This window comes from Pundamilia nyererei, unplaced genomic scaffold (assembly GCF_000239375.1).
Source record: "Pundamilia nyererei isolate P.nyererei 1_Seehausen unplaced genomic scaffold, PunNye1.0 scaffold00012, whole genome shotgun sequence".
Lineage (NCBI taxonomy): Eukaryota > Metazoa > Chordata > Actinopteri > Cichliformes > Cichlidae > Pundamilia > Pundamilia nyererei.
This window is the reverse complement of record NW_005187413.1, coordinates 2,309,413-2,323,352: the sequence shown is the minus strand read 5'-3', so window position 1 is coordinate 2,323,352 and position 13,940 is coordinate 2,309,413. Positions and strand designations below refer to the sequence as shown.

The 13,940-nt window shown below is 38.5% G+C and overlaps 1 protein-coding gene across 8 annotated transcripts in view; it reads left to right on the top strand.

Annotated features, from left to right (window-relative positions):
* slmapa (sarcolemma associated protein a) overlaps positions 1-13,940 on the top strand; it is an 87,132-nt gene that overhangs the window by 57,511 nt on the left and 15,681 nt on the right. For 3 of the 8 annotated variants that reach the window (XM_013908605.1, XM_013908610.1, XM_005724410.1), the window contains 16 exons: positions 864-926; positions 1,733-1,828; positions 2,192-2,263; positions 2,355-2,495; positions 2,587-2,724; positions 3,101-3,269; positions 4,026-4,076; positions 6,025-6,198; positions 7,845-7,910; positions 10,825-10,884; positions 11,026-11,100; positions 11,370-11,450; positions 11,853-11,912; positions 12,688-12,813; positions 13,046-13,120; positions 13,215-13,315. In XM_013908605.1, coding sequence (XP_013764059.1) covers positions 864-926; positions 1,733-1,828; positions 2,192-2,263; positions 2,355-2,495; positions 2,587-2,724; positions 3,101-3,269; positions 4,026-4,076; positions 6,025-6,198; positions 7,845-7,910; positions 10,825-10,884; positions 11,026-11,100; positions 11,370-11,450; positions 11,853-11,912; positions 12,688-12,813; positions 13,046-13,120; positions 13,215-13,315 — 1,548 coding nt within the window. The remainder of the gene's footprint in view (positions 1-863; positions 927-1,732; positions 1,829-2,191; positions 2,264-2,354; positions 2,496-2,586; positions 2,725-3,100; positions 3,270-4,025; positions 4,077-6,024; positions 6,199-7,844; positions 7,911-10,824; positions 10,885-11,025; positions 11,101-11,369; positions 11,451-11,852; positions 11,913-12,687; positions 12,814-13,045; positions 13,121-13,214; positions 13,316-13,940) is intronic. The other 5 variants (XM_013908608.1, XM_005724413.1, XM_013908607.1 and 2 more) reach the window with 4 other exon arrangements.

Here is a 13,940-nt window from a genome sequence, read left to right as displayed (position 1 = left end):
AATCTAAACTTATATACATAAAATACAGAAATTAATGAGGTGTACATGAAATCTTTCTTGAGATGACTGGAGAACCTGAACATGTCAGTGTGGTTATTTGTAGGCTGTATTGAGTGTTTTCATCACTTTGCTTGCTATCACGCAGACCTATTTGAAATTTGACTAGATTTGTTTCGCTAAGGATTCTTTCGTTAAATTCAACAGCCTCCAACAACAAAAAGAAAAGCAGTACTAACTTTAACACTTTTTTGTGCTAAATATGTTTTGCTACTGGCAGTCATTCTATGATACACAACTTAGCACTGACCCAGGCTTAAAGTGTGGAAAAGCATGGGGCTGTGAAGGTACTGCATGTAGGCCACCAGACGTAAATTACACAACTTAAAAAAAACAAACAGAACTAAGAAGAATACACTACATTATTCATTTTCTGACCCGTTTTTGATACTGAAGTAATTTGTCATTATCAGAGGGAAAGCGGTAAAAATTAAGTTGTGGCTACAACAGTAACAGTTGCATAGATGCATAGATAAACATTACTGACTGACAAACAGATATTGAAATGAAAGTTATTAACGGAGAGTCGTTCAGAGAATTCTGAAGCTCAAAGTGAGTCAATGAAAGCAGAGAATTATATATTTCATGTCATGTTTTAATGATCAGAGATGTAGTCAGGCAGAAGTGGACACTGTTCCTGTGCTCTGTCTTCATGTATGTTTGTTGTTGTATGTTAAGGTCAGCTTACTCTTTAACCTTTGGTTTTTCAGCTGTTTATTGACTCCTTGCATTCAAACAAAAGGCTGAATGAGTCTCAGACAACTGTCAGCATGTTTCCATGGTTTGTGTTTGTGTTCGTTTTTTAGGTTGCAGCCAACACTCCCAGTATGTATTCTCAGGAACTGTTCCAGCTCTCCCAGTATCTACAGGTAACACACTGACACCCACTGGACATATTTGAGAACTACACTAACAATAATGAGTCTGAAATGTGATTGTGCTTCTCCTTATTTTCTTATTTATATAAATATGTACAAACACAGTTAAACTGGTGCTTGCTCACATACAAATAATCACGGTGAGCCATAAGTTCAGGCTTCGGACTGCTCTAAACAGCTGGTTTATGGCTGTTTTTGCACCATCTATATGATGCCATGCAGAGGGATATCCTTCATATAGTTATCAGGCTTGAAGGCTCCACCCACCTGCCGGTCAACCCTTGTGTTTACCAACAGGAGCCAATCAGAAGCAATTGATATGAATTTTTATCTGATAAAAAAATAGATTACATAATGAAAAGCATACATCAGAGGTCATTACTAAAAACCAACTTTCTATAAAGCACAAAGAACTGAAATGAAGAATACATGTTTAAATTATTTCTAAAGGAAGAGTGAAAAAATCTGATTACTGGTTTTGTTTTTATTTTTAATTTTTATATTATCCGTTTTTAGCTACAATCACTTAAGATTGTAGCTAAAAACGGAACCATGTATAATATTATCATAAATGTGGATGCACTGTACCAGAGTTGGCTTAGAACTAATTTGCATCCTCATTCCCTCGGAAGGTTCCAAGCAAAGATTACAATAAACCGCAAAGAAAAAGCAGCTAACTGAAGTTAACTGGTGCACTAATATTAGTGGATAAAAATCAGACATTGTCATAAATAACTGTGTAAGCTTTTGTTTGTGCTGAGTTATTTTTCATCGACGACCTCCCTCTCACTCTCTAGGAGGCCTTACACAGAGAGCAGATGTTGGAGCAGAAGTTAGCCACTCTGCAGCGTCTGTTAGCCACCACTCAGGAGGCCTCAGAGAGCAGCTGGCAGGTAGGAAATACCACGTTTCATTCTTCACAAGTTGAGGAACAAGTGCAGCTGTGATCATGCTTTCTGGCAGCTCAGCATTTAGTCTTTTTAGTAACATATAAGTATAGTGTTTCCCACAAATCACAAATATGAGCACAACAAAATGAGGCACAGCACTTTCATTGGTTATTTAATAATAGAGCCTATATAGAGTTGTGAACTTGGTTGCTCGAGTTTGCAACATCATATCTAACTGCTCATATTTAATCAGGGTCATTTAGTACACTACGCTGCGATTAGTTAAACTAATTTGTGTTGTTTTCATCTATAGATGGTATCTAATGTGATAAGGACTGCTGTAAACTAAGTGTGTGTTTCCTACAGGCTTTGATTGATGAGGACCGTCTTCTCTCCAGGCTGGAGGTGATGGGCAGTCAGTTACAAGCTTACTCTAAGGTATACATACACATAAAAAAATGGCTGCATACTTCTACAATGAATCAAAGCAAAGTTAAAATGATCATCGCATTTTAAAATTCTCTTTCAGTCCCAGACAGAGGAAGGGATCCGTAAGGAACTCTTGGCTCTTCAGGAGGACAAACACAACTACGAGACAACGGCAAAGGAGTCTCTGAGGAGAGTTCTGCAGGAGAAGATTGAGGTGGTCAGGAAGCTGTCAGAGGTGGAGGTACGATACACATGTGTATATGGTATGCACAGAATGAAACTAATTAAAATTTCTAAGCTTAACATTTGGTGCCATCTCTGCTGTTGTGCAGCGCACCCTCAGTAACACCGAGGACGAGTGCACCCACCTGAAGGAGATGTCTGAAAGGAGTCAGGAGGAGCTGAGGGAGCTCGCCAACAAGTACAACGCGGCCGTTAATGAGATCAAAGAGCTCACTGACAAAATTAAGGTAACCGTCGAGGAAAAATTATTTATTTTCCTGCAGCATTACTTTATTTTAGAACAAGTTTTATTTAAATGTGTTTTTGGGAGATATATTTAGAATAAAATTATCTACAAATTCAGTAGAGGGAATCTGTGCTCATTTTAAGCTCATTTTGTGTTTTATCCTTAGACTCTGCTAGAGCAGCTTTGCATTATTTATAGTTCAGAATAATCCTTATTTATCAAAAATGGGAGCTGTGTTTTATGTAGCATATAATCTTTTTTTCTATTTGCTTTCTCCCCATTTCCCTCCTTATTCCACTTTTTTTTTACCCTTGTCTTTGTCCTCTTCTGTTCCTTCCTTTGGCTAACCTCTCCTACGTCCTTTTCTCCTCCTCCAGGCTGCAGAGGGAAGACAAGAGGAGCTCACTCAGCGGGGCGCGACAGAGAAGAGGGAGTTGGAACTACGGATTGAAGAAATGGAGGAGAAGGAGCAGGTTCTCCAGGCTCGCATCGAGGCTCTGCAGGCAGACAATGACTTCACCAATGAGAGGCTCGCTGCCCTGCAGGGTACAAACACACACGCGCGCGCACACTTCAATTCATGTGGCATTACACAGACTTGGACGCTTAATCCAATCATATGGTTGCATAAATCAAAGCTTGATCCCAAAATGTAATAAAAGCAACTGGACAGCAACTTCTCATTCAGGAGGAGCTCAGAGTTGATCTGCTACTTGCAATTAGACATCTGAGTGTATTTAGGCATCCGATTAGGATGTTGGATCTGTTTTGCAATAGTTAACGGAGAAAATGACAAAAAGTGTATTTTGACTAAATTGTGAGGAGGTCATATTACTGTAGTATGAGACAGGTGGCTGGTCAAAACAATTTATAACAAATGAAAGGTCCCCTTTTTACCTGTGCTTTAATAACATGCTCATCCTCTAGTCATAATCCTTTTCGCAGCTTAAAAAATGCCAGCCCTCTCGTGTACTTTGTGGTCCAGTAACTTAGAATATTTATAAACATCATAGCCAATTTCAGTTTTGTACTGAATGACCTGATTAAACTCATGATAGGTTGGATACATTAAATGATGGTTTTTCAGTCACCTGGTGATCAATCTGCATCATCTGCATCTTTACAACTATACACAGAGCAAACACACTGTCCTATTTAACCCGCTGGCATAGTGATCCCTTTACGCCAGTCACTTTAATAACATAGCGCCTCTTGCGCAGGTCAGATCATGTCTTCGACCTGTGCTCGGACTTCCTGTCTGTCAACACTTCTCTCTGCTTTGGTTGTTGTTGTTGTTTACAGTGCGGTTAGAACAGCTACAAGAGAAAAGCATTAAAGAGAACAACAGTCTGGGTGAGTCCACATGTCCTGGGTTTGCGTCATCTGCATCACCGTCTGTTTGTGTATCTCTATCACTTCCTCAGCCTCCACTAATGATGCATGACAGCTTCCTGCATGATTTCCATGTAATTTCCTGTTGCTTGCTGCTCTTATCACTGAACTTCTGTCTGTCACGGGAATCTGGGTGTCTTCTGTTTTCGTCTTGTTTATGGTAGCATGACATCCAGCCTTCGGGTTTCCATTTCCTCTGGTAGTTTATATCTTGGTGCAGGAACTGAAGCGTTCAAATAAGTCCTGAGAGTATTCAGAAAGTGTCATCTTTTTCCACGTTTATAATCAGAAACATAAACACTGAGATAAAATGACATAAATTTAAGTTTTCAAATATTAGGAAGGTTTATAATAATTAGTTTTAGGTGATGTTACTTATAGAAATACGATGTTACACAGCAATATTACTGGGGGGTTAAAAGGAAGTTAAAATAATTTATCAGGAATATATCCAGTTTTGAAAATCAGTGGAGAATATATTGGGCATGGTTGTCAGGCTCAGTTGCAGCCCTCTCCTCTTATACAGACCTATTATATGAAAAGTGGCTGCACATGAGCGCACCCTGCAGCATTATTGACTAACTCATAAGTCACCAGAAATGGGAGCTGTAGGACCAGCATCATTTATGCTTATTACAGTATGAAACATAGCAAATATTTCCAACTTTGTAAAGGTTGTTCTTATTATTCCAGTTATGACTTATTTGAATAAGTAAACAAATAGTAAAGCTTTACACTGCATGTTAAAACAAATTAGGGGATTAAGGCACCGCACACTAGCTGCATCCATCATACAGTATGTGGGTTCTTGTGCAAAAAAACGTTGTGGTCATTTTCCAGAGATTTTTACGGTTCGCTCACCAATAAAGCAGCTCAGTTTTATAGTGTAACTACATATATCTCTACAATGATTCCAGCTGATGTAAGATGTTGCACTAGGCAACGAGAATAGAGGGAATAGAGGCGAGTTCAGAATTGATTGAGCAACTTGAGCAAAAAACTTTCTTTGTTTGTTTCTCAACTCTTCAGCTGTGATTCTTCTGATGCCATTAAGAAATGGAGGGGAAGCTTGATGACGCCCTTAAATGGCAGCTTGAGCTGTTTGGTTTAACTTTGCTGTGAGATAGTGAGAGGAAGAAAAATGTCGTTTGGAGAAAAGTGAGCGAGATAGGATTATTATTATTATTTTTGGTACATTCTGAAACTGGGAGTTGAAATGTGAAAGTGGGTCTCTGACGAACAGGTAAAAAAATATGACGTGAAACTAAGGCGAGTAAATATTTTACCTAAAACAACCAAAGGTTTGCTGATGCTGTGGCTCTGGTGATCTGAACTTTAATTTATGTTAAATTAGTAGTTTTTACCCCTCAGCCGTAAAAGGCTGATGAGGTATTGTTGTCACACCGCCTAAAGCGTTTTCTTTTTAATGATTGTTCAGGGGTACACCTTTCCTTAGGGATTAATAAAGTATTCTGATTCTGATTCTAAAGTCTTTTGAAGCCAAAGTGTTTCATGTGACCTTCAGTTTCAGCTCTGTGTGAAGCCCGTAGGATTTGTACAAGGCTTCATGTCCTTTAAATAGCTCGATGGTCGGTATATCCACTGGTGATAGTGATGGAAGTTTTTTTTCTGGGGCTTTTTGGATAATCTGGGCTGTTTCTCTGGTTTCCAAACTGTCCACTGCTTTGTTTTTCTTCCTGTGGGGGGAAAAGTAGCCTTGGTCACTGATCGACTTCTGGTCATTGAATGCCTGACACTCTGAACATGAATGCTGCGGGTGACTGCCTCACTGCACACCTCGCCACAGTAATCACCTTATGACGGAACCCGCCATCATTTAGACTCTGTGCTCAACATTTCTGGTGACATTTCGACAAAATCGTCTATATCTGATCTGGTCACATGACAGATGTCGTCACTGTCCCCCACGGACCAGTAGAGGAGCTTGTCGAGGACAGAGATTCCACACAGCAGATACGCGAGAGCCAGGAGGAAGACGATGATGAGGAGGATACAGACACCGATGATGGTGCAGTTGGGGAAGATGAAGATGGTGCAGTTGGGGAAGATGGAGATGCTGATGGTAGTTTAATTATCATAATAATAAACTATTTAATTTATATCTAGGCTTGTTTTTTAAAAAGTTTTCCTTCACAGAATTAACAAAACAAATGCTATTGTAATACAAATAATTAGAAAAACATTTAGGGAATAATTTGCTCTTGATATTATTTGGGAGGGGGGGGGGGTTCCCCAGGTTTTTAGATTTTTATTTTTTATTTTTTTTATTTATTCATTTATTTTTTTTAACATTGATCTTTATTTTAGGATACAGACAAACGCTTTCTAATTTAAAAATGCATTTTATTTTTTTAATCACTCCTTTAAACCCTCTTAGTGAGGAACTAGTTTTACCTAGTAATTTATGAGTGCAGAGTGACCTTAATCCCGTTCAAATCTGCCATCTCTAATTACTCCAACCAGGAGATCATGTGCTTGGTTTGGTTTCTGTCCTCTGGCAGGATTCAGGATTCAACTGAACACTGCCTTCTGGGCCAGTCGATCAATGCTTTTTCTGTTCATGGGTTTGCATACTGTGTAATGACACAATATCTCCTAAATTGGTACCCACAGTGGTCCAAAATGTGTTGGATTTTTTCCCCTTTCCGTTTCTTTTTTTAATGAAGTGGGTTAAGATCACAGACACTATCCAAGTTTTTTTTTTTTTTTTAAACAACAGCCAGTTAAACATTCCTGCCACATCATATTACGCATGACTATCCTCCAGTTTTCTTGAAATAACCTATTTCAGACGGTGTTACTTTACTTAAAATGAGCCTCATATTTTGCACATTTAAATGATAACTTGTTTGATCCGAGCCTTGAATTCAGTTTTTGTGATTTGTTAGAATTTTGGGAGTTAAACTGTATCATCTTTTTGATTTCACTTTGTTTTGGTAACGTCTCTACTTAGATGCAAAAATGAGGTGGAATTATTATTATCATTATTATTTCTTCTTCAAAATTCGAGCGGACTTGTGAAAACTGTTGGGCTGGTTAACTCGTTATTTCTTGTGCGTGATGTTGAAATGAAAACTTGCTGGGAGGCTTTGTTTCCTGTCTGCTGTTTGCTTGTCCACATCTTGTCTGATGTGGTATCTGTCCAGAACCTTTGTGTTATAACTTTCTGTCTGAAGAGACCAATTTTGGCTTTAATTTCAGCTCCATCCTTTTATTGTGCATCTATCTGTCCTCATAGTTCTCTGTAAATCGTTCTTTCATGCATTCTACCTGCTTCTACCTGTTTGTCCGTCATGATTTCTGTCTTTGGTTCTACCTGTCTGGTCTAAAACCGGGTTGGGTCTGGAGAGCCAATTCTCCACTGGATCCTGTTCCAGATTTGTCGATCCTTAAGGACAATGTTTTGTGATTCTGCTTATCTAATCCAGAACATTAAGTTTTATGGTCTGCTCTTCAGTGTGCTTATATTGGCTACACAGGCACAAGCACGTGGGATGCAGTAAACCCACTTGTCTTGCAGTTCAATATAATATTGCAATAAAACCAGTTTAGAATCGGGACAGATTAAAAAAAATCAAAATCCAGAAATTCAAAAAAATTGTATCGATCTGCGTTAAATCCATGGCTCAATTTACCCTGGCATTGATAAGCAGAATCAATAAAATCGATAGTATTCATAGTAATGTCAGTTCTCTGTGTTTCTATCAGACAACTGTCATGTTAACAACAGCGGAGGAGACTCGACTAGAAACCAACAATTAATTGACTGTCCGCGTGAGTACAAGCATCCATTTCTGCTGTACACCGAAACACTTTTTCCTCATTATTTCCTTTACTTTCTTCCCACGGAGGCCAAACAATGCCAGGAGAAGCCAAATGAAACTGTCAGAGCGCTTAAGTCATAAAATGAAAAGCACAACATTTAAGTTATACTTAGGCAATTTTTATTTAGTTTTCCTCAGAATTATAAGATCTGGACACTAACATTTAATAACTAAAAACTTCTTCCACTAAATTCCAATAATACCATAATATCCCACTTTGTAATGATTTTAAAAATTCTAAATTTCGAGATGTGATGTAATGAAATCTACATTTTTCTTACTCATTCTTCACATGCCTTAACACATCATCGCATCCTTGGATTTTCCTGGTTTAAAGTTGTTTCTGTTCTTGCTCATTCTTCTTTACTTAACTAGTGAACTGTGATTAAATCTTTTGGATGAAGATTGTTTTTCTTTAATTGGATGTTTCTTCAGAGCAGTTTTATTTTGTGTGAAATAGGCTGGTAAAGAGTATTCTGAGAAAACTGCAAGTGTTCTTTTCATAAAGATGGGCTAAGCAGCATAAACTTTTTAAGGTTGAGTAGTATTAAGCGTAGGATTTAAACCTTAAGCAGCCAAACTGTTTTATGCAGATATAATTGTTTAATGGCTATGTTTGTGTTTTCATGGTTTCAATCAAATGTTCTTTGCTGCTGTGGGTCTTTTAGTTTGTTCACTGCAAAATATCATGTAGTACGAAGTAAAGAATAAAAATAAAGTATGATTTTAAAACAACACAAGAAACAAAACAACATCGATTTCTAGCACAATTTTCTATTATCCTTGCCACACCAAAGGATGATCTCTTAAAGAAAAGTTGTAGATAAGGTTGGGCGATATGTAAAATTTTTCCAGTCCAATAACCGATGATAGGCGATATATTCATGCAGGTGACTTTTTTTATTGGCGGAGCAATGTGATTATGCACAGACTGATTTGCGTGTTTAGAATTTATACGTTTTGTTTGGAGGGAATATTCTACCTTCTTTTCACTGCGGCCACAGTGATGCGGACGCTGCACCGGTCCATCGTGGTGAAGAGAGTGTAAAAGCGAAGCTCTCAATTTACTGGTCGATCTACGTCCCTATCTTCACCTATGGCCACGAGCTGTGGGTAGTGACCGAAAGAACGAGAGCGCGGATACAAGCAGCGGAAATGAGCTTCCTCCGAAGGGTGGCTGGCCTCTCCCTTAGAGATAGGGTGAGAAGTTCAGTCATCCGGGAGGGGCTCAGAGTAGAGCCGCTGCTCCTCCACATTGAAAGGAGCCAGCTGAGGTGGTTCGAGCATCTAACAAGGATGCCTTCTGGGTGAGGTGTTCCGGGCATGTCCCACTGGGAGGAGGCCCCGGGGCAGACCCAGGACACGCTGGAGAGATTATATCTCTCGGCTGGCCTGGGAACTCCTTGGTGTTCCCCCGGATAGGCTGGAGGAGGTGGCTGGGGAGAGGGAGGTCTGGGCTTCTCTGCTTAGGCTGCTGCCCCCACGACCCGGCCCCGGATAAAGCGGAAGAAGATGGATGGTTTTTTTCTGATTAAAAAAACAAACAGTCTATACTACTCTGCAAGAGCGACATCTTGTTTTTCTGTCAGCAGCAGCACATGAAATTTACCTCACTGCAGCTGGCACAGACATGAATGAGCTCTCTTTGTGATTATTCCTAAAATCACAGCACAGCTGTTGTTTTTGACTGTTGTGAATGAAGAGAGCAAATATGTGTTATTGGGAAGGTTAAGTTAAAGTGTTAATACCATTTGTCAGATCATTTGAGCAGGCTTTAGCTGAAAAATTGTGAAACTAGAGGACCCACCTAAGCCTTAATTTCAGTTTTATTTTTCATGGTTCTGTGAGAATAATTAGATTACATTACAAAGCCTGGTGATGTTTCACTGACCAAATGTTCCTGCATATTGAACTCTTTCTTCCTCTTTTTTAAAAAAAGCCCACACATATATATTGTTTGCTTTGATTTCCTTATGGCATCTTTTATTCTTCTTCTCCTGGAGCAGTGTTTTTTCCTGCATGCTGCTTTTATGACTTTTCACTAACATGAAACAGATTTTTTTTTGCTCCCTTCTATTTTTTTTCCCTCGTCTTCCTTCTCTTCTAGTTTCTTCAGTTCACATAACTTTGGAAATTTTACCTTTTTACACATTGACCATGTCTTCACTCATACCAGAAACAGATTGAGTAGCAAGTGTGTGAAAACATTTGAGGAAACATCATCCACTGTGGAATTTTTATTGCTGCTGTACCTTGTCGGTTGATTACATTTACTGTCAGCTGTCAGCCACATTCTGGTGTGGTTTATAATGCACAGATGGAGATTAGGACTTTAGATGAAGCTTTAGTTTTAAGGTCATTTGGAATTGATTGAAGTGAGCTGTGTTAATTTTGTAGTTTAATTTCACATTTATTGTGTGAACAGCTAATAACAGCTGGTAAGCGTAGTTTGGCTTTTTCAAGGGTCTCGATTGCATTAAGTATTTATTTTTTATTAACTTTATTTCCACATTTGAATTCAGTTAGTTTTTGCTGTACAAAAATGTCATTGGATTTATCATACTGAATGTAAGGATACATAAGTGAGATGTCACTGCAGTAGTGATTAATTACTTCAAGCTGTCAGCTGGTTCAGTGTTTTACACGTTTTTTCCAGTCGTCTGATAATTGTGTTAAAATGATTCATCTCTGATTCAGCTGTTCAGTTTGAGAAGTTTGAAATAAAACATTACTTTTTCTGAATTTGTATACTAACACTTTTACTAACCAACTGCTAATCCAGCTGATAATGGTGGCAGTCAGATTTTATTTTCTGACTTATTTAAACTGATTCCTCCTGGTTTTGTTTTTTTTTCTCTCTGCAGCCGTCATAGACCTAAAGAAGACCGTCAGTGATTCACTCCACAAACTGGCCAACTTTGATGGTAAGTTAATAACTCAGTTTCTTTTGGATTTCTTTTGTTTTTTGAGTCCTGATATAGATTCATCCATGAACAAAAGCAACCTAAATGGATTGCTGTTTTTTTAAAACCTGAAATGAAATTTTCACCCTGATGTTTCTGTAGAAGTGATGGACGCCCACTTACAGAACAACCAGACGGCGGGAGATGACATCCTGACCAGCCCTGATCGACTCAAAGGTAGAGAACACACCAGAGTTAGAAATTAGGTTTTATGATATTGTTTTATTTTTTTTAAATGTTCAGTTTTAATGATCCCAAAATTACATTTGATTTAAGTAGAAGTATAAATCTACCTGAACACTGTGCATGTGTTCCAGCTGATTAAAGTAATTTATTGGTTTTGAATTTGATGGCACGAGTAAATGTTGACTGTCAAGTGATTACACTGTAGTTTTTTAGTTAGTCCTGGCTGATGTGCATGTTTGTTTTTGTGTGTACGTCCACAGGGAATCAGATGGATGCCAAAGAGTCAGACATGTCCGACACTCTGAGTCCCAGCAAAGACCGCAGCAGTGACGACACGTCAGGTCAGTGAAAACACCCATACATTCTTGCTCATCGGTTTAAGTCTAATTTTGGCAATTCCAAAATTTGTCTTGTGTTTTCTCATTTTTACTGGAAAGGTTTTTCTTTTCCACCTAATTTCGAATAGCGTTGACATCTGTTTAAAGTTTAGCTGTTCTGTCTCACACTGTCTGCTCTTCAATCTTTAATTAATCATAGAGTAGCTTTACAAATTTCTGAGAATGTTTAGATTTTTTCCTGAGGGTCATAAATGAGTTGCCTGAAAGAGATTTGTGTTATGTATCTTTTAAAATCGCTTGTTCTCTCTAGCAGTTTATTATGTCAGTATCTGATTCGTCTTGAAACTGCTGGAGTATAGATCCTAAAGCAGCCACAGGAGTTTTACGCGTTTTTGTGTGTTTCAGATGGAAACATGAACGACCAAGAGCTGAATGAACCTCAGAACAGAGTAGCTCTGCTCAAAGGTAACTGTGGCCGTGCACCTGTGATCATAAACCCCAAAACACCGGGCCGCCCAGTTTGATTATTGTATTTAACTGACCATTAGGGAGATGTTCAGCTGTGCTGGTCCCTGAAGGGCCTGGTGTTTTTTCCATTTTAGAGTTTGTGTCTACAGACTGTATGAAAGGCAGATGAAGCGAAGCCTGAAGTGCCTTAAACTCTCACCCCTGCTAATGGCCAGCAGGGGGTGCCTTTGGGTGCAATAAGAAGTCTAGGTGTATTAAATATGAGTGGGGGAAAAAGGCCTCATTGCCATGACCTGTGACCTCGGTAAACTATTTCCTGCAGTTTGTGGTCTCAGGCGATATTTTAAATAAGCGCATTTTTTAAAGCTGGGATTGCATTTACTTATGTCTAATATACACATGTAAATCTGAATAACTGAACCAGGACGTCATGGCAACTTCATCCATCTTTTCAATAAAATATCTACTAGCTACTATCTAGTCAGCTGGACACCCCCCACCTCCCCCACCCACTACACTCCTGACTGACTGAATAAAATAGTCCAGTCAGTTATGTTCAGTAAGTTGATATCCACACTGCCACCGTGTGCTCAGTCATTTATTCATATATGTATTTATTGAACAGTGAAGAAGTTAAGTCTGGAAAGTTCCTGTTTTTTGTTTTTTGAATAAAAATACAGATAATTTGTAGACCCTGACTTTGTCATTGAATAATAATAATAATAATAATAATAAATAATGTACTTAACATTTTGTATGTGTCTGTGGTTAGATGAGCTACATCGGGCCGGTCTAGAGCCTGGAGACACGGAGCAGGTCATCCACCATCTCCACAGAGAGCTTCTGGAGGCCCAAGAATTAGCCAACACCGGCAAGCAGAAATGTCTAGAGCTACAAGGTAACAGTGTTCTCACAATGCTGTGGATTATATTTTATAATTAGAATTTTAATTATAATTAATAGCTCGCAAACTTTGTTTGAATTAAAGTTTACCTCATACATTTTTACTACAGTATTGTTGAGTTTGTGAGATTACAGTTCTTGCCCTGCATCGCTCCAATTATACGTTGCATGAAAATATAAAAGAACAGTGGTATAAACATAATGACTGTGTGACTCTTGGTGTGCAGCTCTGTTGGAGGAGGAGAGGAGGAGTAACTCTCAGCTGACTGAGGAGTCGACCAAACAGATCCAGTTCTTGCAGAGTGAGTGAATACAGAGAAAAATATGTACTATAGATTTGTATCAATAAGTATTTAGCTGCCACATCTCACTTCCTATGTGCTTGTGTGTTTTTAGCTCAGCTTGGGAAGCTTCAGGCTGACATGGAGGCACTGAGGGAGCAGAGGGAGAGCACCATCTGTAGCACCAGAGAGGAGCTTTACTCTGCCCAGGAGGAGGTACCTCTTCACCTACTGTTGCTTCCAGTTCTTCATCATAACTCTTCCTCACTTCTCTTCCCTTCTGTCTTGAAACCTCTCTTGGCTAATGTGTAACATGTCAGACTCTTCATGGACTCCAGGGTTTGAGTGGGTCATTAATAACCCTTTAAAAGTTGAAATAGCTAATAACAGCTTAAAAAAAAAAAACTAACTAAAAAAACTGAACTAAAACTAATAAAAGGGAAAATTTTAATTAACTGAATTAAGACAACAAACTGAAACAACATTGTGTGCAATTAAAAATATTCAGGGAATGCCTTTGGGTTTACTCAGTCTGGTTACATTTTTTTAACACACAAGTCCTCAGGAGGCTTTAGTGCATCTTACTAGGGGTGCAACGATACACAAAATTCACCGTTCAGTTCGGTTCAGTTCAATACTTTGGTGTCACACTTCGATACAAAAAAATGTTCATGCCTTTTTAATTTGTCATTTATTAAAATTATAAATATATATTTTAACTCAAAAGTACAGTTTTTAAATTTAATGCTGAAATAACAAAATAAAAAAATAAAAAATCTATCTGAGAAATCACTCATCTTTGGAAAAGAGTTTATTACAGAGAAATGTCTCTTTCCAAAAT